The sequence below is a fragment of the Plectropomus leopardus genome, chromosome 6 (assembly GCF_026936395.1).
Source record: "Plectropomus leopardus strain MGB_pleo_1.0 chromosome 6, ASM2693639v1, whole genome shotgun sequence".
NCBI classification, from domain to species: domain Eukaryota; kingdom Metazoa; phylum Chordata; class Actinopteri; order Perciformes; family Serranidae; genus Plectropomus; species Plectropomus leopardus.
The window spans coordinates 1,122,219-1,148,892 of NC_142181.1; the positions used below are offsets into that span (position 1 = coordinate 1,122,219).

General features: G+C 37.9%; 1 protein-coding gene across 2 annotated transcripts in view; it reads left to right on the top strand.

Annotated features, from left to right (window-relative positions):
- The first annotated feature begins 5,661 nt into the window (after positions 1–5,661).
- The window catches only part of ostn (osteocrin), a 40,272-nt gene continuing 19,259 nt past the window's right edge, over positions 5,662–26,674 (top strand). For both annotated transcript variants that reach the window (XR_015776746.1, XM_088078449.1), the window contains exons 1-3: positions 5,662–5,850; positions 7,903–7,989; positions 10,386–10,615. Coding sequence is in view for 1 of the 2 variants with exons in the window: in XM_088078449.1 (XP_087934575.1) it covers positions 7,903–7,989; positions 10,386–10,615 (317 nt within the window). In the remaining variant the exon portion in view is untranslated. The remainder of the gene's footprint in view (positions 5,851–7,902; positions 7,990–10,385; positions 10,616–26,674) is intronic.

Here is a 26,674-nt window from a genome sequence, read left to right on the forward strand (position 1 = left end):
ATTTTAAAGAATAAAAAAGCATTTTTTTTAATTACCAACTTCAAACGAAGAAAAAAAGCCAAACATTTTAGAGAAAAAAATAAAGAAAAAGAAAATTATCTTTTTTCATTCTTATTTTGAGAAAACGAAAATTATCGAAATAATTAAAGATAGAAAAAAAAGATTTTAATGAAAAAATGTTTTGAGGCATCAGAATGAATTCTGACCCGCTGCTGCACAGCTGCTATAACCGATTTTATTTTCGTCTTTTGTGATGATTTATGAGTCAAATTTCTACTAAGTTGGTCATTTTTCCACAATGAGACATCGAGACGTCGTGTTCAGTAAACCGAGCAGCATCTCAAAATGTCCTTTTGACTGATTTCTGTCTCTGGTCCTGCAGATTTGAGGGTCGGACTCCCTGACTGGTCCCAGGGGACAAATGGACGGAGGACACCAAAGTCCAGCTGAAGAGTCTGACCTCAGCTCTCAGGGGATGATGGGAAAGCGGAAGGAGAGAGGTGTGTGTTCTCTGTGCTGATAGGCCGCCCTGTTGTTTGTTTACTCAGTAATGAGCCAATCACATGGCTCATTGACACACACACAGACACACACACACATACACACACACACACACACATACACACACACACACACATACACACACACATACACACACACACATACACACACACACACACATACACACACACATACACACACATACACGCACACACACACACACACACACTCACACAGAGTAATTGTGTGGAAAATGAGGATAATGTGTGTGATGGGAAGCAGCTGGTGAGGCAGAGATCTGGAGGAGTCCAGATTTTTAAACACAGCAGAGACGAGCGTCATCCGTCCAAAATCAGGCAAAATCCAGAGTGAAGACGTGCTGCAGCGCCACCATCAGGCCAGACAGTTTAACAGCACTGAAGCTGATGAAATCCAGATGCTCTTTCTTAGAGCTGTCGTCCTTTTTGATTGAAAAGCCTAATTTCACAACTTAAAAAAAAAAGATGCATGTTGTATTGTTTGAGATATTTTTGCAATGAAAATGAAACAAATGTTTTGATTTGTGGACTGACATATAAGATAAGATAAGATAAGATAAGATAAGATAAGATAAGATAAGATAAGATAAGATAATCCTTTTTTAGTCCCCCAGTGGGGAAGTTTGCATTGTTGCAGCAGCTATGAGGTACAGGAGAAGAAGAACAACACAATAGTTAAAAGTAAAATTAAGATAAAACTAACATAAAAATGACAAGGTGCCAACTCAGTAGTCTAGAAAAAAGAAAAAAAAAAGAAAAAAAATTATATATAATTGCACATGTGAAAAATTGCACTTTAAAGGGTTAAAATCTAAAATTAAATGAACATTTGATATTTATTGTTGACTGATTTTGTTTAAAAAAAATAAACTCGACAGTCGAAAATCATAATATTTAATTATTTTTTTAAAGCTTTTAAAGTTTTGAAGAGCGCATTTTGTGTGCAGAGCAGTGTGTGTGTGTGTGTGTGTGTGTGTGTGTGTGTGTGTGTGTGTGTGTGTGTGATGTTAAAGAGGAGCTTGCACGGAGCTTACACGAGTTTGTTGTGATCAACAGGACGGTCTAACAGCTCCAGCTGATGGGTTTCACAGGTGTGTGTGTGTGTGTGTGTGTGTGTGGGACGGGTCGACTCCCGGTCATGACCACGTGTGAAATGAATGCAGCTTTCGTCAGACGCACAAAACAAGCGCTCCCTCGTCTGCAGTCATTGTGTGTGTTTCCGTCTGTCGGCCTCATCAGCCTTTAATTCGAGTGCACGAGTCACAGCGAGGGAGCGCGCGGGGCGTCAGCGCGCTAAAGGGCGCCGTGGAGGGGGAATCAAACCTGAGCGCTTTTTGTCACGTGACTCCTTCAGTTTTAGTGCAAGTTGTTCTTCAGGTGAGGTGTTTTGTTTTCTGCACATCTTTAGGACATGTCTCAGATTTTCGGGCATTTCCTGGATTTTAGGACTCTTCTAGACTTTTAGGACGTTTGTGGGTTTTTAGGGCATTTCTAGGATTTTAGGAGATTTTAAGTTGGGCTGGTCGATATGGAAAAAAGTCTTGTCATGATATTTTTTTCATATCAGGTGATATCGATATATATATATATCACGATATACATCAAATGACTCTTTGTGGTATATGAAATATAAATGGCCTCGTGGAGCTGAAGCTGTTGGCGTGTTTCGCAGTGCCGAAGTGTTTCAGCTCTGCAGAAAACCAACAGTTTCACCGTCAGTCTGCAGCTCTTCTGTCTGTTCGGTGCTGCAGGGAGAATACGGCGGGCTTTCTGCAGTAAAACAGCTTCCTGCTGAGACTGAGACAGTCAGTGAGGCGTTAAAGAGTTAAATCTCAGAGTCAACAGAGACACTGAGGAGAGCTGGAGGCGAGAGACGGAGGACGGCGGGGGACATCCAGAGGGAGTCCTGCAGGCTTGATTTGGCCGACAGAAGCTTCGCTCACGAGATGTGAGTCATCAGGTGTGATCTTTACATCATGACTGCTGAGTCAGCAGGACGCAGGACTGACGGGACCCCGCGGTGCACGGGTCAAATCCTGCAGGGAACCCATGAGCAACACTTTCTGCTCCTCCCTGAGAGCTGACGGCTCCTTCACTGGAGCTGCTGGCTGAGGAGCTGAGGGGAGCAGAGGGGAGCAGAGAGGAGCTGAGAGGAGCTGAGGGGAGCAGAGAGGAGCTGAGGGGAGCTGAGGGGAGCTGAGGGGAGCTGAGAGGAGCTGAGAGGAGCTGAGGGGAGCAGAGGGGAGCAGAGAGGAGCTGAGGGGAGCTGAGAGGAGCTGAGAGGAGCTGAGAGGAGCTGAGGGGAGCTGAGAGGAGCTGAGGGGAGCTGAGGGGAGCTGAGAGGAGCTGAGAGGAGCTGAGGGGAGCTGAGAGGAGCTGAGGGGAGCTGAGAGGAGCAGAGAGGAGCAGAGGGGAGCTAAGAGGAGCAGAGAGGAGCTGAGGGGAGCTGAGGGGAGCTGAGAGGAGCAGAGAGGAGCTGAGAGGAGCAGAGAGGAGCTGAGAGGAGCTGAGGGGAGCAGAGAGGAGCTGAGAGGAGCTGAGAGGAGCAGAGAGGAGCTGAGGGGAGCTGAGGGGAGCTGAGAGGAGCAGAGAGGAGCAGAGAGGAGCTGAGAGGAGCTGAGGGGAGCTGAGGGGAGCTGAAGGGTTTGAAAATCCTAGAAAATGTCCTAAAATCAGAGAAATGTCCTGAAATCTGTGAAAAGTCCCAAAATCATGGAAATGTTCTTAAATCTGGAAAATGTCCTAAAATCTATGAAATGTCCCTGAATCTTAGACATGCTCTAAAATCTGTTAAAAGTCCTAAAATAGTAGAAACAGAATTAATCCCAGAAACAACCTTACACCTGCGAAAAGTCCTAAAATCCCCGAAATGTCCTAAAAGTACTAGAAACTTCCTAAAATCCAAGAAATGTCCAAAAATCTATTTAAAGTTTCCTGTTTCCTGCAGTGACGCTTTGAGCCAGATGTTGGCAGCTGGATTCCCGTCAGGTTTTTACAGTAAATCTCATGAAAACTCTCCTGCAGTTTCTGATAAATCTTCTCTGGATGGACTTTTTTCTTAAATCTTGAATCTTTGAAACTTTCCTCTGATGTGAATCATCGTCCCCAGAGTCCGTTCGAGGGACTGAACCCTTTGCTTTCTGCAGCTTTCTGTCCTCCACGGCCGTTGCTACGGGTGACTTCATTGTCCCGATCGCCACATTGGTCCAAATTTAGAGTTCAATGAAAAAAGAGCAGAAGTCATGACTCAGCGGTATTATTCCTCACCTTAATGAAAGGTCATGTGAGTTTAAACTTTAGCATTAACTTGTGCTTCCTGTCCGGCCGCAGCAGCCAAATCAAACCGACGCCAACAGTTCAGCTGCCGAGCGGAGGTCAAAACACGGCGACGAGGTTTTCGTTATGTCCAGACTTTTTATTAGAAAGACTTCAAAAAGTACAGGAGAGTTCAGCTGGATTGTTACGGCCCCGCGGTAAAAAAAAAAAAGATGTTGGCATGTACGTTTCTGCAAAACACACACGGGACAAAATTTAAAATACAACACAGAAAAAAAATAATTTTACATGCAACACAAAATGTGCACACTCAGGAAAAAATTAAATTCCAAAACAAAACAAAAAATAAAAACACACAAAAAAATAAGAAATACAACAAAGAAGAAAAATATGAAAGCACAAACACAGAATTAAAAAAAACAAAAAACAAAGAAGACAAATCTAAAACCACAAACAGAAAAAAATTAGAAGACAACACAAAAAAAATAAAAAATACAAAACAGAAGAAAAATATTAAAAGACACAGAAAAAAAAATTAAATTCCAAAACAAAACAAAAAAATAAATAAAAAAAAAACACGGGAAAAAATTAAGAAATACAACAAAAAAGAAAAATTTAAAAGCACAAACACAGAATTAAAAAAAAACAAAAAACACACAGTAAACAAATCTAAAACCACAAACAGAAAAAAAAAATGTTAAAGCAAAAAAAAAAAAAGTGTCCGTCTTTCTGCAGCGGGGGTGGTCAGGGGGGCAACATGACATCACCTGGAGCAGACGAGGTCGTCCCTAATTAAAGGGGGGGGGGGTTTCCGTCATTATGAGCCCGTTAGCTGCAGCGTCATTACTGTCATTAACACAGGTGTGTTTTCTCAGTGACCCAATCCTCTGTCGCCCCTAGCAACGGCAACACAAAGAGGAAAAAAAATATCATGTGGGAGACAAAGTGAACCTCCATCAGCAGCTCAGAGTTTAACCCTTTGGAAGCTGCTGCGCTCACGTGGCTTTCACAAGTATTTAAACCTTTCAACTCATTGAGCTAACTGATTTGAATTAATTTTTAAAAAATAAAGAAAACTTGGCAAGAAATGTTCCACAAATTGTAAAAATAACCGTAGTAATCAACATTTTAAATTATTTTACCAAATTATTAAAATTTTTAAGCATTTTTTTAGGTTGTTTTCTTGTTTGTTTGTTTGTTTTACATTTTGTTTGTTTTAGTTTTTTGCTAATTTTCAGGTACATTTCTTGACATGTCCTAAAATCTGAGCAGCATCCTAAAATCCATATGTCCTAAAATTGTAGATATTTCCTAACTCATAGAAATGTCCTAAAATCCAAGATATTCCTAAAATCAAAAATATTTCGTAACTCATAGAAACGTCCAAATATCTGAGAAACGTCCTAAAATCCTAGTAATGCCCTAAAATAGGAGATATGTCCAAACTCCTAGAAACGTCACAGTCATGTCCTAAAATCTAAAACATCAGAAAAAATGTCCTAAAATCCCAGAAATCATAGATATGTCCTAACTCCTGGAAATGTCCTAAACTCAGAGAAACACACGAGTCGAGTATCTTTGTTTTATTCACGGCTGTGAGTGAGAACTTTTCAGGGTCTCGGGGGTCACTGCCCCCCTGTACCCACGCCGAGAAACGGCCGCCTACAAAGATCTGATTGGACGATTGTTGGGTCCAAATTCAAGCGGCGTCTCAGTTTGACCGTCCAGGACGCCGCGTGGAAGGTTTAAATGTTTAAATGTATTTATTTTCCAGATGGAAAGGCGAGAGGCGTTAGAGGGACGGACGGGTCGAGGTGTGATTGTCACTATTATCATTAACAGATAATGAAACGCCACCAAACATACGTGTGGAAAACCGAAGGGAAGCACAGGAGGTGATGTCACCAAGCGGAGGCAGCTGATTGGACGGGAGATTCCCGAGCAGCTGCTATAAAACCAGAGGTGAAGCCAGAGCAAGACACAGAGACACAGAGAGGAGACGAGGCAGCGGGACAGACACACTGAGACACTCGAGGTACAGACGCTCTGTGTGTGTGTGTGTGTGTGTGCGCGTGTGTGTGTGTGTGTGTGTGTGTGTGTGAGAGAGATGCAGGTGTGTAGGTTCAGACTCTTGTAGGTTTTAAAGGTCAAAATGTTTCATTTTTCAGCAGATAATTTCAAAATTTTTATTTTTTTATTTATTTAATTGATTAATTAACTTTTTTTTAAATCTTTGAATTTTAGATTTTGTATTTTACATCCAGTGCAGATTAAAATTTCTCTTATTTTTAAATTTTTTTTTATAAATGACTAATATTTAACACTTTATTACTTTGTGCGTCTATTAAAGCTGCTTCTGTCTGATAACAAAGAAAACAATAAAGTCTCTGCTGCAGAAACTTTGGTCTCTTTTTGCCGATGTGATATATTTCTGTGGCTTGAGACGACTCTGGTTGCAGTTTAGGTTGTTTTGGCTGCAGTCTTATAATTACTTGCAGTTATATATTTGATCTTTTGCATAATTTGTCTCTCTTTCTCTTTATTTTGGTTTTGTGTTTGTGCAACTCAGAGTTGTTGCTTATCTGAGAGAGATTTTTAACTGCAGTTCGGCCTTTTTTGGTTGAATAAATGAAACAGTTGAACATGCATTAAATCTTTATGTTTTATTTTATTTCTTTAGATTTTTTTTGCAAAGAAAATAGTTTAAAAATTCCCCTGCAAATCAAATAAAGTGTGAAAATGTTGCGTTTAGGTGCAGATTCTGCTTTGGGCTCATGAAGGTGTTCAGTCTGAGGCTGCAGGGAGGAAACGCCGGGTATTTTTGTGAATGGAAGAATTTGCAAAGTGTGTGTGTGTGTGTGTGTGTGTGTGTTGTATCCCCACGTGCATGAACGAGAGCTGCAGGACGTCAGCATCAGCGCTGGTGTGAATGCTTCACCTTGTGTGTGTTTGAGTGTGCACACGTGCACAAACGTTTGTGCATCATCAAGAATGTGTATGACGTTCACAACAAGTCTTTCTGTGTATGTGTGTGTGTGTGTGTGTGTCTGGGGGGAATGCAGGAGCGTGCACGTCGGTGAGCGTGCATGTGACAGTCAAAAGATGTTTATTTGCAGGGATGGAAAAATTAGCTAAAATTAGCCGATGTTGCTGGACAATACACTTCAGCCGTCAGCCGAGCTAAAAGTGTTCACCTATGTGTGTATGTGTTTGTGTTTGTGTGTGTGTGTGTGTGTGTGTGTGTGTGTGTGTGTGTGCGCGTGCAGATTTGGAGTCTGTTGTGGTCACACTGGAAGCACCGAGATTGGTTTTATGTCCTAACTCCTACAAATGTCCCTAAATTGGAGAAATGTGCTAAAATCCTTGAAATGTCTCAAAATTCAGGATGTGTCCCAACTTCTAGAAATGTCCTAAAATCTGAGAAATATCCTAAAATCCTAGAAATGTCCTACAATCCAAGACCAAGTCCAAAATCGTTCTGTCCTAACTCCGAGTAATGTCCAATAATTTTCTTTTCTTAATTTCTTGCAGTTTGCGGGACATCTCTTACTTAGACACTCATTGCCTTTTGAGCCACATTTTGAACAGAAATCAGAGGTTTAAAGCAGCATTATGTAACTTTCGCCGTCAGACACTTTGGTCCGAACATCAACCAAACGCGGGTTTTTGACGACTTGAGAGAGACACTCAACAATCATGTTGAGTGTTGTGTTATGCAACATCACAAGTTGCATAATGTTGCTTAAAAACTCGTTCAAAGGCGTCTGTATGCGGCACAAGAAAACTGATGTTGCTTTAGGTTTGAAAGGGTTGATGAAGCTTCTGTTGCGTTCAGGTGCGGCTGGGAAAGTCTGAAATCCAGGACGTCAAAGACAAAGCCAGCTGTGCTGCAGCGTGACGCAGTGAAGGCTGTGTGTTTTATGATTCAGGAGACTGGAAACAAGATGAGTCATGCTGGTTTGTTTTTGTTTTTGTTTTTGTTTTTGTTTGTGTTTGTGTTTTTGTTTTGTTTTGTTTTGTTTTGTTTTGTTTTGTTTTGTTTTGTTTTGTTTTGTTTTGTTTTGTTTTGTTTTGTTTTGTTGTTTAGATGCAGTTCTTTGGCTGTTTGCTGTTTTCCTGCCTGCTGGTCGCCACTCTGCTGCACTGCAGCGTCGACGGCTTGGGCGTCCAACAGGTAAGAACACACACACACACACACACAAACACACACACACAAACACACACACACAGTGTACAGGTACTTGTAACTTTTACGTAACGTACTTTGAGGACAGCCCCTCGATGATACTTGTCTCGATGTCCTTCTCTTCCACACTGTCTCAGAAACGAGAAAACCTGAGAAATCTCCTAAAATCCTAGAAATGTCTTAAAATCTGCAAAATGTCCTGAAATCCTAGAGACACGTACGGGGCCCCTGGCCTCCCTTCATTTTGCAAAAGTGGCCCCCAAACAAAGCAGGCTGGTACTTTAACTACACTTTGGTGATAACACCTACAGACTTTTAGGTTCTGGATGCAGTACTTTTACTTGTAGCAGAGTGTTTTTACTCCGTATTTTTTCTTCATAACACACATTGGACCGGAGTATCTGCAGACGTGTCGTACTGACGCAGCAGAGAGACTCCTGGATCAGGTCCTGTATCCTGGATCAGGTCCTGTATCCTGGATCAACTCCTGGATCCTGGATCCTGGATCAGGCTCTGGATCAGGTCCTGGATCAAGTCCTGGATCAGGCTCTGGATCAGGTCCTGGATCAGGTCCTGGATCAGGTCCTGGATCAGGCTCTGGATCAGGTCCTGGATCAGGCTCTGGATCAGGCTCTGGATCAGGTCCTGGATCAGACGGTGAAGCAGCGGATCAGATTGTCTCCTATCAAATCACCTCGAGGGCCAAAACAAACGGCCCCTCCCTCAGAGGGCCCCGCGCTGATATCAGATGATGAAACCCGTCTGAGGGCCCTGAAGGTGTTTTCTGTTTAGTCTGGATGAAATGTGATCGTGAGTCCCACGATCGGGCGGACAGGAAGTCAGAGACCGCTCGCCGTCAGGGTCGTGATGTAACGTGTGATTCACGACGTGGCGTCCTGACGTATGAAAACACGGCCGAGGTGGAGACACGGAGCGGGCGGCGCTCCTCCGCTGAGGTCAATATTTACTATACGGAGACTCCCTTATGGAAAATAAAATCTGTTTCTGTTTTGTGTAATTTTCACACAGAAGTGGAAGAAATACTACGTTTTACTGACAAAAACCACAGAGTACCTATCTATATATCTATCTATCTATCTAAAAGTACTTTATTACAAAATACCTGAAGTAATAATACCAGAGTATGCATCGAAATAAAGCACCAAAAGTACTCATCCTGCAGAATATCACAAATTATATTATTATTGTATCCTACATATTGACACATTCATGTATTGATCAGTTTAATCTGATATTTTACTAATATTCTTCTGATAGTTAATCATTTTTTAAATTTTTCACTCATTTATACAACATTTGTAATCATCTTTACTTACTTTTTCCTGATATTTTATCAAAATTTTCCCGCATTTGTTTTGATATGTTTTACATACAATTTCTTATATTTTACTCATGTTTAATTTGGGGGCTAATTTACTAATATTTTTCAGGAGGGTTTACATATATTGTTATGGATATTTTTTCAATTTTTTTGAGGAATTTCTTAATATTCTAGGATGCTTTTCATATATTGTTATGGCTATTTCATTAATCTTTGTCTGATATTCCCCATATTTTTTATATTTTTTTTTAAAAAATTTAACATTTTTTCTTGATATATTAATATTTCCCCACACTTTTACTGATATATTTTTACATAATTCTTCTTATATTTTACTTGTAGTTTTAGGATATTTTGGGGGTAATTTACTTATATTTTTAGAATGTTTCTCATAAACTTATTTTGTGTTTTAATAATATTTTAGGAGGTTTTGCATACATTATAATGGCTATTTTACTAATCATTGTCTGAGATTTTACTCATATTTTTTATGTGTCAGTGATTCAAAGGACGTTACAGTCCATAAAAGTTGGCAGGATTTGATTTTACAGGCATTGATTTCCTCATCCTGATGATGACCTGCAGCCAAACGCCGCCGCCGTCCAATGCCAACCACAGACCTTATTTAAGGCATTTTACTCAAAACCCAGAGACTTTGAGACGGGGGAACCGGAAGTGCAAAAATGCAAACGGACTTCTGTGTTTTAGGACTCGTTACTCACCACTCTGTTGTCAGTTTACACAGCGTCGGTGTAACACGGTGGCGTTTTCAAAAGATTTCACTCTGGAACCTGGATTCAAAAGTTTGCGTTTTCAGGCTCCCAAAACATCACAACACAATTTTAATGTTTAATGCAAGAACTGTTGTCATGTAAATTATGTCTAAGACTTGCAAAAAGAGCCTAAATTTAGCCTAAATTTATCCCAAATGCAGCCAAAACAGATCATATATATTCTCCCCCATCAGATGTTACGATGTGAGAACATTTGAGTTAAGACGTTTTAGTTCACATCCTTCTCCCGTCTTGTCCTTTTGTTCCAGCGTGTAGACCGGCGCGGTTCCAGGGCACCGGCGGCTCTTCATCCTCGTCCCGCAGGCATGAAAGCAAGTGAGGAGTTCACAGCCAAGCTGCTGCGATTGGACGACCTGGTGAGGAAGGAGAATGACGTCATGGAGCCAAAGAGGAAGAGAAGTTTCCCCAGCAACAACGTGCCGCTGGACCGCCTCTCTGTTAGCTCCATGGAGACCAAACAGGGGACGAACAAGCAGAGGTAGGACGGCAGAATGCGTTTTTATAACTCAAAATACCCAGAACTGTAAGAGCCCCATGAGTCTGTGGCGCAAAGTTCTTCTTATGTTCCTGCTGGGTTGAACGTGATTTTCAGAGTCTTTGAGAAATCTCCAGACCAAACTTTGGTTCCTAACGGCCGACTCCAGCTCCTCACGCCCAAATTTAGTTTCACGAACAAGTCCCCAAAGATGGACAGGTGAATATCTGGAATCCGCAGTTCCTGAATACTATAGTATGACATCCAAAAACTGTGAAAAATAGTCAAACTATGGTATGTCATCAAAAATCATGAAAATTCATCATAATATAGTTTGTAGACCAAAATAATGAAAAAAATATCATAGTATAGTATGTCATCAAAAATGTTAAAAAATTGTCACACTGTGCTGTATTGATGGACATAATGACTAAAGTCAATGTATAGTGTGTCTTCCAAAATGATATGGGTGTTTTTGTGACGTTTCAATCAGTTGTGACAACATGTCAGTATGGGGGCCAAAATCATGAATAAACGTCATAGTATAGCATTTCAAAAACATTGCCGAAAATCGCAAACTATAGTATGGCAAAAAATTGCAAAATTTTGATGAGTCCCAAGACATGGCTGAAAACAACTTATTGTAGCTTTTAGAGTTGTGCCATAGCATACAATTTTTAAATAAAAAGGCCAAAATTGTTGTGATTTAGTATATCAAAAAAATGGTGAACAACCAAATGCTATAGTATGTTGAAAAAAGTCAAATTTGGACATGTCCCAAAAATAGCTGAAAATTACTTACTATATCTAGTTTCGCCGCACTATAGAACACAATGTCGAAATGAAGGCCAAAAACATCATAATTTAGCATGTCAAAAAAAAAGCATAGTATAGTATAGTAAAAAAAATGTTAAATTTTGAGATGTTGCAAAAATGGCTAAAAATGACTTCTTATGACTTGCCGTGTCGGACCATGGCATACATTTTCGAAAAAACGCCAAAAACATCATAATTGAGCATGTCAAAAAATAGAAAAACATTGCATAGTATAGTATGGCGAAAAAGGGCAAAATTTGACCGCTCCTGAAAATGGACGAAAACGACATAGAATACCTCGTAGAGACGCGTCATGGTATACAAAGTGGGAATAAAGGCATAAAAACGTAAAAAAAAGTCATAATTTAGCATGTCAAAAAAATGGCCTCAAAGGCAATAGCATAGTATGGCGAAAAAAGTCAAAATTTGACCGCTCCTAAAAATGGCTGAAAACGACATAGAATACCTCGTACAGACGCGTAATGGTATACAAAGTGGGAATAAAGGCCAAAAAACGCAAAAAAAGTCAGAATTTAGCATGTCAGACAAATGGCCACAAAGGCAATAGTATAGTATGGCGAAAAAAGTCAAAATTTGACCGCTCCTAAAAATGGCTAAAAACGACATAGAATACCTCGTAGAGACGCATTATGGTATACAAAGTGGGAATAAAGGCCAAAAAAGGTTAAAAAACGCCATAATTTAGCATGTCAAAAAAATCTTCACAAAGGCAATAGTATAGTATGGCGAAAAAAGTCAAAATTTGACCGCTCCTAAAAATGGCTGAAAACGACATAGAATACCTCGTAGAGACGCGTCATGGTATACAAAGTGGGAATAAAGGCCAAAAAACACACAAAAAAAACATGATAATTTAATATGTCAAAAAAATCACCACAAAGGCAATAGTATAGTATGGCGAAAAACGTCAAAATTTGACCGCTCCTAAAAATGGCTAAAAACGACATAGAATACCTTGTAGAAACGTGTCATGGTATACAAAGTGGGAATAAAGGCCAAAAAAGGTTAAAAAACGCCATAATTTAGCATGTCAAAAAAATCTTCACAAAGGCAATAGTATAGTATGGCGAAAAAAGTCAAAATTTGACCACTCCAAAAAACGGCTAAAAACGACATAGAATACCTCGTAGAGACGCGTCATGGTATACAAAGTGGGAATAAAGGCCAAAAAACGCAAAAAAAACCGTGATAATTTAACATGTCAAAAAAATGGCCACAAAGGCAATAGTATAGTATGGCGAAAAAAGTCAAAATTTGACCGCTCCTAAAAATGGCTAAAAACGACATAGAATACCTCGTAGAGACGCGTCATGGCATACAAAGTGGGAATAAAAGCGAAAAAAGGTTAAAAAACGCCATAATTTAGCATGTCAAAAAAATGGCCACAAAGGCAATAGTATAGTATGGCGAAAAAAGTCAAAATTTGACCGCTCCTAAAAATGGCTAAAAACGACATAGAATACCTCGTAGAGACGCATTATGGTATACAAAGTGGGAATAAAGGCCAAAAAAGGTTAAAAAACGCCATAATTTAGCATGTCAAAAAAATCTTCACAAAGGCAATAGTATAGTATGGCGAAAAAAGTCAAAATTTGACCGCTCCTAAAAATGGCTAAAAACGACATAGAATACCTCGTAGAGACGCATTATGGTATACAAAGTGGGAATAAAGGCCAAAAAAGGTTAAAAAACGCCATAATTTAGCATGTCAAAAAAATCTTCACAAAGGCAATAGTATAGTATGGCGAAAAAAGTCAAAATTTGACCGCTCCAAAAAACGGCTAAAAACGACATAGAATACCTCAGTGAGACGCGTCATGGTATACAAAGTGGGAATAAAGGCCAAAAAACACACAAAAAAAACATGATAATTTAATATGTCAAAAAAATCACCACAAAGGCAATAGTATAGTATGGCGAAAAAACTCAAAATTTGACCGCTCCTAAAAATGGCTGAAAACGACATGGAACACCTCGTAGAAACGTGTCATGGTATACAAAGTGGGAATAAAAGCCAAAAAGGTTAAAAAACGCCATAATTTAGCATGTCAAAAAAATGGCCACAAAGGCAATAGTATAGTATGGCGAAAAAAGTCAAAATTTGACCACTCCAAAAAACGGCTAAAAACGACATAGAATACCTCGTAGAGACGCGTCATGGTATACAAAGTGGGAATAAAGGCCAAAAAAGGTTAAAAAACGCCATAATTTAACATGTCAAAAAAATGGCCTCAAAGGCAATAGTATAGTATGCCGAAAAAAGTCAAAATTTGACCGCTCCTAAAAATGGCTGAAAACGACATAGAATACCTCGTAGAGACGCATCATGGTATACAAAGTGGGAATAAAGGCCAAAAAAGGTTAAAAAACGTCACAATTTAGCATGTCCAAAAAATGGCCACAAAGGCAATAGTATAGTATGGCGAAAAAAGTCAAAATTTGACCGCTCCTAAAAATGGCTAAAAACGACAGAGAATACTTCGTATAGACGCGTCATGGTATACAAAGTGGGAAGAAAAGCGAAAAAAAGGTTTAAAAAACGCCATAATTTAGCATGTCAAAAAAATCACCACAAAGGCAATAGTATAGTATGGCGAAAAACGTCAAAATTTGACCGCTCCTAAAAATGGTTGAAAACGACATAGAATACCTCGTAGAGACGCGTCATGGTATACAAAGCGGGAATAAAGGCCAAAAAGGTTAAAAAACGCCATAATTTAGCATCTCAAAAAAATGGCCACAAAGGCAATAGTATAGTATGGCGAAAAACGTCAAAATTTGACCGCTCCTAAAAATGGCTGAAAACGACATAGAATACCTCGTAGAGACGCGTTATGGTATACAAAGTGGGAATAAAGGCCAAAAAACGCAAAAAAAAGTCATAATTTAGCATGTCAAAAAAATGGCCTCAAAGGCAATAGTATAGTATGGCGAAAAAAGTCAAAATTTGACCGCTCCTAAAAATGGTTGAAAACGACATAGAATACCTCGTAGAGACGCGTCATGGCATACAAAGTGGGAAGAAAAGCGAAAAAACGCAAAAAAACGTCATAATTTAGCATCTCAAAAAAATGGCCACAAAGGCAATAGTATAGTATAGCGAAAAACGTCAAAATTTGACCGCTCCTAAAAATGGTTGAAAACGACATAGAATACCTCGTAGAGACGCGTTATGGTATACAAAGTGGGAATAAAGGCCAAAAAATGAAAAAAAAACGTGATAATTTAACATGTCAAAAAAATCACTACAAAGGCAATAGTATAGTATGGCGAAAAAAGTCAAAATGTGACCGCTCCTAAAAATGGCTGAAAACGACATAGAATACCTCGTAGAGACGCGTCATGGTATACAAAGTGGGAATATAAGCAAAAAAAGTAAGAAAAACTCCATATTTTAGCATGTCAAAAAAATGGCCTCAACGGCAATAGTATAGTATGGCGAAAAATGTCAAAATTTGACCGCTCCTAAAAATGGCTGAAAACGACATAGAATACCTCGTAGAGACGCATTATGGTATACATAGTGGGAATAAAGGCCAAAAAAGGAAAAAAAACGCCATAATTTAGCATCTCAAAAAAATGGCCACAAAGGCAATAGTATAGTATGGCGAAAAACGTCAAAATTTGACCGCTCCTAAAAATGGCTAAAAACGACATAGAATACCTCGTAGAGACGCGTCATGGTATACAAAGTGGGAAGAAAAGCGAAAAAAGGTTAAAAAACGCCATAATTTAGCATGTCAAAAAAATGGCCACAAAGGCAATAGTATAGTATGGCGAAAAACGTCAAAATTTGACCGCTCCTAAAAATGGCTAAAAACGACATAGAATACCTCGTAGAGACGCGTCATGGTATACAAAGTGGGAATAAAGGCCAAATAATGCAAAAAAAACGTGATAATTTAACATGTCAAAAAAATGTCCACAAAGGCAATAGTATAGTATGGCGAAAAACGTCAAAATTTGACCGCTCCTAAAAATGGCTAAAAACGACAGAGAATACTTCGTATAGACGCGTCATGGTATACAAAGTGGGAAGAAAAGCGAAAAAAGGTTAAAAAACGCCATAATTTAGCATCTCAAAAAAATGGCCACAAAGGCAATAGTATAGTATGGCGAAAAACGTCAAAATTTGACCGCTCCTAAAAATGGCTAAAAACTACATAGAATACCTCGTAGAGACACGTCATGGTATACAAAGTGGGAATAAAGGCCAAAAAAGGAAAAAAAAACGCCATAATTTAGCATGTCAAAAAAATGGCCACAAAGGCAATAGTATAGTATGGCGAAAAACGTCAAAATTTGACCGCTCCTAAAAATGGCTAAGAACGACATAGAATACCTCGTAGAGACGCATTATGGTAAACATAGTGGGAATGAAGGCCAAAAAAGGAAAAAAACCGCCATAATTTAGCATCTCAAAAAATTGGCCTCAAAGGCAATAGTATAGTATGGCTAAAAGTCAAAATTTGACCGCTCCTAAAATGGCTAAAACGACAAAGAATACCTCGTAGAGACACGTCAGGGTATAAAAAGGGGGAATAAAGGCCAAAAAAGGAAAAAAACGTCATAATTTAGCATGTCAAAAAAATGGCCACAAAGGCAATAGTATAGTATGGCGAAAAAAGTCAAAATTTGACCGCTCCTAAAAATGGCTAAAAACTACATAGAATACCTCGTAGAGACGCGTCATGGTATACAAAGTGGGAATAAAAGCGAAAAACGCAAAAAAACGTCATAATTTAGCATCTCAAAAAAATTGCCACAAAGGCAATAGTATAGTATGGCGAAAAAAGTCAAAATTTGACCGCTCCTAAAAATGGTTGAAAACGACATAGAATACCTCGTAGAGACGCGTTATGGTATACAAAGTGGGAATAAAGGCCAAAAAATGAAAAAAAAACGTGATAATTTAACATGTCAAAAAAATCACTACAAAGGCAATAGTATAGTATGGCGAAAAAAGTCAAAATGTGACCGCTCCTAAAAATGGCTAAAAACGACATAGAATACCTCGTAGAGACGCGTCATGGTATACAAAGTGGGAATAAAGGCCAAAAAAGGTTAAAAAACGCCATAATTTAGCATCTCAAAAAAATGTCCACAAAGGCAATAGTATAGTATGGCGAAAAACGTCAAAATTTGACCGCTCCTAAAAATGGCTAAAAACGACATAGAATACCTCGTAGAGACACGTCATGGTATACAAAGTGGGAATAAAGGCCAAAAAAGGAAAAAAAACGTCATAATTTAGCATGTCAAAAAAATGGCCACAAAGGCAATAGTATAGTATGGCGAAAAACGTCAAAATTTGACCGCTCCTAAAAATGGCTACAAACTACATAGAATACCTCGTAGAGACGCGTCATGGTATATAAAGTGGGAATAAAGGCCAAAAAAGGAAAAAAAACGGCATAATTTAGCATGTCAAAAAAATCTTTACAAAGGCAATAGTATAGTATGGCGAAAAAAGTCAAAATTTGACCGCTCCTAAAAATGGCTAAAAACGACATAGAATACCTCGTAGAGACGCATTATGGTATACAAAGTGGGAAAAAAAGCGAAAAAAGGTTAAAAAATGCCATAATTTAGCATCTCAAAAAAATGGCCACAAAGGCACTAGTATAGTATGGCGAAAAAAGTCAAAATTTGACCGCTCCTAAAAATGGCTAAAAACTACATAGAATACCTCGTAGAGACACGTCATGGTATACAAAGTTGGAATATAGGCAAAAAAAATAAAAAAACCGCCATATTTTGGCATGTCAAAAAAATGGCCACAAAGGCAATAGTGTAGTATGGCAAAAAAAGTCAAAATTTGACCGCTCCTAAAAATGGCTAAAAACGACATAGAATAGCTCGAAGAGACGCATTATGGTATACAAAGTGGGAATGAAGGCCAACAAGGCGCAAAAACCTCATAGTTTAGCATGTCAAAAAAATGGCGAGAAAGGCAATAGTATAGTATGGCGACAAGTCAAAATTTGACCGCTCCTAAAAATGGTTGAAAATGACATAGAATACCTTGTAGAGACGCTGGCCATGGTATACAAAGTGGGAATAAAGGCAAAAAAAGGAAAAAAAACGCCATAATTTAGCATCTCAAAAAAATGGCCTCAAAGGCAATAGTATAGTATGGCGAAAAACGTCAAAATTTGACCGCTCCTAAAAATGGTTGAAAACGACATAGAATACCTCGTAGAGACGCGTCATGGCATACAAAGTTGGAAGAAAAGCGAAAAAAGGTTAAAAAAAAGCCATAATTTAGCATGTCAAAAAAATGGCCACAAAGGCAATAGTATAGTATGGCGAAAAAAGTCAAAATTTGACCGCTCCTAAAAATGGCTAAAAACTACATAGAATACCTCGTAGAGACGCGTCATGGTATACAAAGTGGGAATAAAAGCGAAAAACGCAAAAAAACGTCATAATTTAGCATTTTAAAAAAATTGCCACAAAGGCAATAGTATAGTATGGCGAAAAAAGTCAAAATTTGACCGCTCCTAAAAATGGCTAAAAACGACATAGAATACCTCGTAGAGACGCGTCATGGTATACAAAGTGGGAAGAAAAGCGAAAAAAGGTTAAAAAACGCCATAATTTAGCATGTCAAAAAAGTCACCACAAAGGCAATAGTATAGTATGGCGAAAAAAGTCAAAATTTGACCGCTCCTAAAAATGGCTAAAAACTACATAGAATACCTCGTAGAGACACGTCATGGTATACAAAGTTGGAATATAGGCAAAAAAAATTAAAAAACCGCCATATTTTGGCATGTCAAAAAAATGGCCACAAAGGCAATAGTATAGTATGGCGAAAAAAGTCAAAATTTGACCGCTCCTAAAAATGGCTAAAAACGACATAGAATAGCTCGAAGAGACGCATTATGGTATACAAAGTGGGAAAAAAAGCGAAAAAAGGTTAAAAAACGCCATAATTTAGCATCTCAAAAAAATGGCCTCAAAGGCAATAGTATAGTATAGCGAAAAAAGTCAAAATTTGACCGCTCCTAAAAATGGTTGAAAACGACATAGAATACCTCGTAGAGACGCGTCATGGCATACAAAGTGGGAATAAAAGCGAAAAAACGCAAAAAAACGCCATAATTTAGCATGTCAAAAAAATGGCCACAAAGGCAATAGTATAGTATGGTGAAAAAGTCAAAATTTGACCGCACCTACAAATGGCAGAAAACTACATAGAATACCTATGAGAGACGCATTATGATATACAAAGTGGGAATAAAGGCCAAAAAGGCAAAAAACGCAATAATTGCGCATGTCAAAAAAATGGCCACAAAGGCAATAGTATAGTATGGCGAAAAAAGTCAAAATTTGACCGCTCCTAAAAATGGCTAAAAACTACATAGAATACCTCGTAGAAACGTGTCATGGTATACAAAGTGGGAATAAAAGCGAAAAAAAGGCAAAAAAACGCCATAATTTAACATGTGAAAAAAATCACCACAAAGGCAATAGTATAGTATGGCGAAAAAGTCAAAATTTGACCGCTCCTAAAATGGCTAAAAACAACATAGAATACCTCGTGAGAGACGTTATGGTATACAAAGTGGAATAAAAAGGCCAAAAAGGCAAAAAAACGCAATAATTGAGCATGTCAAAAAAATGGCCACAAAGGCAATAGTATAGTATGGCGAAAAAAGTCAAAATTTGACCGCTCCTAAAAATGGCTAAAAACTACATAGAATACCTCGTAGAAACGTGTCATGGTATACAAAGTGGGAATATAAGCAAAAAAAGTAAGAAAAACTCCATATTTTAGCATGTCAAAAAAATGGCCACAAAGGCAATAGTATAGTATGGCGAAAAAAGTCAAAATTTGACCGCTCCTAAAAATGGCTAAAAACGACATAGAATACCTCGTAGAGACGCGTCATGGCATACAAAGTGGGAATAAAAGCGAAAAAAGGTTAAAAAAACGCCATAATTTAGCATGTCAAAAAAATGGCCTCAAAGGCAATAGTATAGTATGGCGAAAAACGTCAAAATTTGACCGCTTCCTAAAAATGGCTAAAACGACATAGAATACCTCAGTGAGACGCATTATGGTATACATAGTGGGAATAAAGGCCAAAAAAGGAAAAAAAATGCCATAATTTAGCATCTCAAAAAAATTGCCACAAAGGCAATAGTATAGTATGGCGAAAAACGTCAAAATTTGACCGCTCCTAAAAATGGCTAAAAACGACATAGAATACCTCGTAGAGACACGTCATGGTATATAAAGTGGGAATAAAGGCCAAAAAAGGAAAAAAAAACGCCATAATTTAGCATGTCAAAAAAATGGCCACAAAGGCAATAGTATAGTATGGCGAAAAACGTCAAAATTTGACCGCTCCTAAAAATGGCTAAAAACGACATAGAATACCTCGTAGAGACGCATTATGGTATACATAGTGGGAATAAAGGCCAAAAAAGGAAAAAAAACGCCATAATTTAGCATCTCAAAAAATTGGCCTCAAAGGCAATAGTATAGTATGGCGAAAAACGTCAAAATTTGACCGCTCCTAAAAATGGCTAAAAACGACATAGAATACCTCGTGAGACGCATTATGGTATATAAAGTGGGAATAAAGGCCAAAAGGAAAAAAAACCATAATTTAGCATGTCAAAAAAATGGCCACAAAGGCAATAGTATAGTATGGCGAAAAAGTCAAAATTTGACCGCTCCTAAAATGGCTAAAACGACATAGAATACCTCAGTGAGACGCATTATGTTATACAAAGTGGGAAAAAAAGCGAAAAAAGGTTAAAAAACGCCATAATTTAGCATCTCAAAAAAATGGCCTCAAAGGCAATAGTATAGTATAGCGAAAAAAGTCAAAATTTGACCGCTCCTAAAAATGGCTAAAAACTACATAGAATACCTCGTGAGAGACATTATGGTAAACAAAGTTGGAATAAAGGCAAAAAAAAAAAAAAAAACCGCCATATTTTGGCATGTCAAAAAAATGGCCACAAAGGCAATAGTGTAGTATGGCGAAAAAAGTCAAAATTTGACCGCTCCTAAAAATGGCTAAAAACGACATAGAATAGCTCGAAGAGACGCATTATGTTATACAAAGTGGGAAAAAAAGCGAAAAAAGGTTAAAAAACGCCATAATTTAGCATCTCAAAAAATGGCCTCAAAGGCAATAGTATAGTATAGCGAAAAAAGTCAAAATTTGACCGCTCCTAAAAATGGTTGAAAACGACATAGAATACCTCGTAGAGACGCGTCATGGCATACAAAGTGGGAATATAAGCAAAAAAAAAAAGAAAAGCTCCATATTTTAGCATGTCAAAAAAATGGCCACAAAGGCAATAGTATAGTATGGCGAAAAACGTCAAAATTTGACCGCTCCTAAAAATGGCTAAAAACTACATAGAATACCTCGTAGAGACGCGTCATGGTATATAAAGTGGGAATAAAGGCCAAAAAAGGAAAAAAAACGGCATAATTTAGCATGTCAAAAAAATCTTTACAAAGGCAATAGTATAGTATGGCGAAAAAAGTCAAAATTTGACCGCTCCTAAAAATGGCTAAAAACGACATAGAATACCTCGTAGAGATGCATTATGGTATACATAGTGGGAATAAAGGCCAAAAAAGGAAAAAAAACGCCATATTTTAGCAACTCAAAAAAATGGCCACAAAGGCAATAGTATAGTATGGCGAAAAACGTCAAAATTTGACTGCTCCTAAAAATGGCTGAAAACGACATAGAATACCTCGTAGAGACGCGTCACGGTATATAAATTGGGAAGAAAAGCGAAAAAAGGTTAAAAAAACGCATAATTTAGCATGTCAAAAAATCGCCACAAAGGCAATAGTATAGTATGGCGAAAAACGTCAAAATTTGACCGCTCCTAAAAATGGCTAAAAACTACATAGAATACCTCGTAGAGACGCGTCATGGTATACAAAGTGGGAATATAAGCAAAAAAAGTAAGAAAAACTCCATATTTTAGCATGTCAAATAAATGGCCACAAAGGCAATAGTATAGTATGGCGAAAAAAGTCAAAATTTGACCGCTCCTAAAAATGGCTACAAACTACATAGAATACCTCGTAGAGACGCGTCATGGTCTATAAAGTGGGAATAAAGGCTAAAAAAGGGAAAAAAACGGCATAATTTAGCATGTCAAAAAAATCTTTACAAAGGCAATAGTATAGTATGGCGAAAAAAGTCAAAATTTGACCGCTCCTAAAAATGGCTGAAAACGACATAGAATACCTCGTAGAGACGCGTCACGGTATATAAATTGGGAAGAAAAGCGAAAAAAGGTTAAAAAACGCCATAATTTAGCATGTCAAAAAAATCGCCACAAAGGCAATAGTATAGTATGGCGAAAAACGTCAAAATTTGACCGCTCCTAAAAATGGCTAAAAACGACATAGAATACCTCGTAGAAACGTGTCATGGTATACAAAGTGGGAATATAAGCAAAAAAAGTAAGAAAAACTCCATATTTTAGCATGTCAAAAAAATGGCCACAAAGGCAATAGTATAGTATGGCGAAAAAAGTCAAAATTTGACCGCTCCTAAAAATGGCTGAAAACGACATAGAATACCTCGTAGAGACGCGTTATGGTATCCAATGTGGGAATAAAGGTCAAAAAAGGCAAAAAAACGCAATAATTGAGCATGTCAAAAAAATGGCCACAAAGGCAATAGTATAGTATGGCGAAAAAAGTCAAAATTTGACCGCTCCTAAAAATGGCTAAAAACTACATAGAATACCTCGTAGAGACGCGTCATGGCATACAATGTGGGAATAAAGGTCAAAAAAGGCAAAAAAACGCAATAATTGAGCATGTCAAAAAAATGGCCACAAAGGCAATAGTATAGTATGGCGAAAAAAGTCAAAATTTGACCGCTCCTAAAAATGGCTAAAAACTACATAGAATACCTCGTAGAGACACGTCATGGTATACAAACTGGGAATAAAAGCGAAAAAAGGTTAAAAAACGCCATAATTTAGCATCTCAAAAAAATGGCCTCAAAGGCAATAGTATAGTATGGCGAAAAACGTCAAAATTTGACCGCTCCTAAAAATGGCTAAAAACTACATAGAATACCTCGTAGAAACGTGTCATGGTATACAAAGTGGGAATATAAGCAAAAAAATTAAGAAAAACGCCATATTTTAGCATCTCAAAAAAATGGCCACAAAGGCAATAGTATAGTATGGCGAAAAACGTCAAAATTTGACCACTCCTAAAAATGGCTAAAAACGACACAGAATACCTCGTAGAGACGCGTTATGGTATCCAAAGTGGGAATAAATGCCAAAAAAGGCAAAAAAACGCAATAATTGAGCATGTCAAAAAAATGGCCACAAAGGCAATAGTATAGTATGGCGAAAAACGTCAAAATTTGACCGCTCCTAAAAATGGCTAAAAACTACATAGAATACCTCGTAGAGACGCGTCATGGTATACAAAGTGGGAATAAAGGCCAAAAAAGGAAAAAAAACGCCATAATTTAGCATGTCAAAAAAATGGCCACAAAGGCAATAGTATAGTATGGCGAAAAACGTCAAAATTTGACCGCTCCTAAAAATGGCTAAAAACGACATAGAATACCTCGTAGAGACGCGTCATGGTATACAAAGTGGGAATAAAGGCCAAAAAAGGAAAAAAAACGCCATAATTTGGCATGTCAAAAAAATCTTTACAAAGGCAATAGTATAGTATGGCGAAAAAAGTCAAAATTTGACCGCTCCTAAAAATGGCTAAAAACGACATAGAATACCTCGTAGAGACGCATTATGGTATACAAAGTGGGAATAAAAGCGAAAAAAAGGCAAAAAACGCCATAATTTAGCATCTCAAAAAATGGCCACAAAGGCAATAGTATAGTATGGCGAAAAACGCCAAAATTTGACCGCCTTAAAATGGCTAAAACGACATAGAATACCTCGTGAGAGACGCATTATGGTATACAAAGTGGAATAAAAGCCAAAAAAGGAAAAAAAACGCCATAATTTAGCATCTCAAAAAAATGGCCACAAAGGCAATAGTATAGTATGGCGAAAAACGTCAAAATTTGACCGCTCCTAAAAATGGCTAAAAACGACATAGAATACCTCGTAGAGACGCGTCATGGCATACAAAGTGGGAATAAAAGCGAAAAAAGGTTAAAAAACGCCATAATTTAGCATGTCAAAAAAATGGCCACAAAGGCAATAGTATAGTATGGCGAAAAACGTCAAAATTTGACCGCTCCTAAAAATGGCTAAAAACGACATAGAATACCTCGTAGAGACGCATTATGGTATACATAGTGGGAATAAAGGCCAAAAAAGGAAAAAAAACGCCATAATTTAGCATGTCAAAAAAATGGCCACAAAGGCAATAGTATAGTATGGCGAAAAAAGTCAAAATTTGACCGCTCCTAAAAATGGCTAAAAACGACATAGAATACCTCGTAGAGACGCATTATGGTATACAAAGTGGGAATAAAGGCCAAAAAAGGAAAAAAAACGCCATAATTTAGCATCTCAAAAAAATGGCCACAAAGGCAATAGTATAGTATGGCGAAAAACGTCAAAATTTGACCGCTCCTAAAAATGGCTAAAAACTACATAGAATACCTCGTAGAGACATGTCATGGTATACAAAGTGGGAATAAAGGCCAAAAAAGGAAAAAAAACGCCATAATTTAGCATCTCAAAAAAATGGCCACAAAGGCAATAGTATAGTATGGCGAAAAAAGTCAAAATTTGACCGCTCCTAAAAATGGCTGAAAACGACATAGAATACCTCGTAGAGACGCGTCATGGTATACAAAGTGGGAATAAAGGCCAAAAAAGGCAAAAAAAACGCCATAATTTAGCATGTCAAAAAAATGGCCACAAAGGCAATAGTATAGTATGGCGAAAAAAGTCAAAATTTGACCGCTCCTAAAAATGGCTAAAAACGACATAGAATACCTCGTAGAGACGCATTATGGTATACAAAGTGGGAATAAAGGCCAAAAAAGGAAAAAAAACGCCATAATTTAGCATGTCAAAAAAATCTTTACAAAGGCAATAGTATAGTATGGCGAAAAAAGTCAAAATTTGACCGCTCCTAAAAATGGCTAAAAACGACATAGAATACCTCGTAGAGACACGTCATGGTATACAAAGTGGGAATAAAGGCCAAAAAAGGAAAAAAAACACCATAATTTAGCATCTCAAAAAATTGGCCTCAAAGGCAATAGTATAGTATGGCGAAAAACGTCAAAATTTGACCGCTCCTAAAAATGGTTGAAAACGACATAGAATACCTCGTAGAGATGCGTCATGGTATACAAAGTGGGAAGAAAAGCGAAAAAAGGTTAAAAAACGCCATAATTTAGCATGTCAAAAAAATGGCCACAAAGGCAATAGTATAGTATGGCGAAAAAAGTCAAAATTTGACCGCTCCTAAAAATGGTTGAAAACGACATAGAATACCTCGTAGAGACGCGTTATGGTATCCAAAGTGGGAATAAAGGCCAAAAAAGGCAAAAAAACGCAATAATTGAGCATGTCAAAAAAATGGCCACAAAGGCAATAGTATAGTATGGCGAAAAAAGTCAAAATTTGACCGCTCCTAAAAATGGCTAAAAACGACATAGAATACCTCGTAGAGACGCATTATGGTATACATAGTGGGAATAAAGGCCAAAAAAGGAAAAAAAACGCCATAATTTAGCATCTCAAAAAAATGGCCACAAAGGCAATAGTATAGTATGGCGAAAAACGTCAAAATTTGACCGCTCCTAAAAATGGCTAAAAACGACATAGAATACCTCGTAGAGACGCGTCATGGTATACAAAGTGGGAATAAAGGCCAAAAAAGGAAAAAAAACGTCATAATTTAGCATGTCAAAAAATGGCCAAAAAGGCAATAGTATAGTATGGCGAAAAAAGTCAAAATTTGACCGCTCCTAAAAATGGCTAAAAACGACATAGAATACCTCGTAGAGACGCGTCATGGCATACAAAGTGGGAATAAAAGCGAAAAAACGCAAAAAAACGTCATAATTTAGCATCTCAAAAAAATGGCCACAAAGGCAATAGTATAGTATGGCGAAAAAAGTCAAAATTTGACCGCTCCTAAAAATGGTTGAAAACGACATAGAATACCTCGTAGAGACGCGTCACGGTATATAAATTGGGAAGAAAAGCGAAAAAAGGTTAAAAAACGCCATAATTTAGCATGTCAAAAAAATCGCCACAAAGGCAATAGTATAGTATGGCGAAAAAAGTCAAAATTTGACCGCTCCTAAAAATGGCTAAAAACTACATAGAATACCTCGTAGAGACGCGTCATGGCATACAAAGTGGGAATAAAGGCCAAAAAAGGCAAAAAAACGTCATTTTTTAGCATGTCAAAAAAATCGACACAAAGGCAATAGTATAGTATGGCGAAAAACGTCAAAATTTGACCGCTCCTAAAAATGGCTAAAAACTACATAGAATACCTCGTAGAGACGCATTATGGTATACAAAGTGGGAATAAAGGCCAAAAAGGAAAAAAACGCCATAATTTAGCATGTCAAAAAATGGCCACAAAGGCAATAGTATAGTATGGCTAAAAGTCAAAATTTGACCGCTCCTAAAATGGCTAAAACGACATAGAATACCTCAGAGAGACGCATTATGGTATACAAAGTGGGAATAAAGGCCAAAAAAGGAAAAAAAACGCCATAATTTAGCATGTCAAAAAAATGGCCACAAAGGCAATAGTATAGTATGGCGAAAAAAGTCAAAATTTGACCGCTCCTAAAAATGGCTAAAAACTACATAGAATACCTCGTAGAGACGCGTCATGGTATACAAAGTGGGAATAAAGGCCAAAAAAGGGAAAAAAACGCCATAATTTAGCATGTCAAAAAAATGGCCACAAAGGCAATAGTATAGTATGGCGAAAAACGTCAAAATTTGACCGCTCCTAAAAATGGCTAAAAACTACATAGAATACCTCGTAGAGACACGTCATGGTATACAAAGTGGGAATAAAGGCCAAAAAAGGAAAAAAAACGCCATAATTTAGCATGTCAAAAAAATGGCCACAAAGGCAATAGTATAGTATGGCGAAAAACGTCAAAATTTGACCGCTCCTAAAATGGCTAAAAACGACATAGAATACCTCGTAGAGACGCATTATGGTATCCATAGTGGGAATGAAGGCCAAAAAAGGGAAAAAAACGCCATAATTTAGCATCTCAAAAAAATGGCCACAAAGGC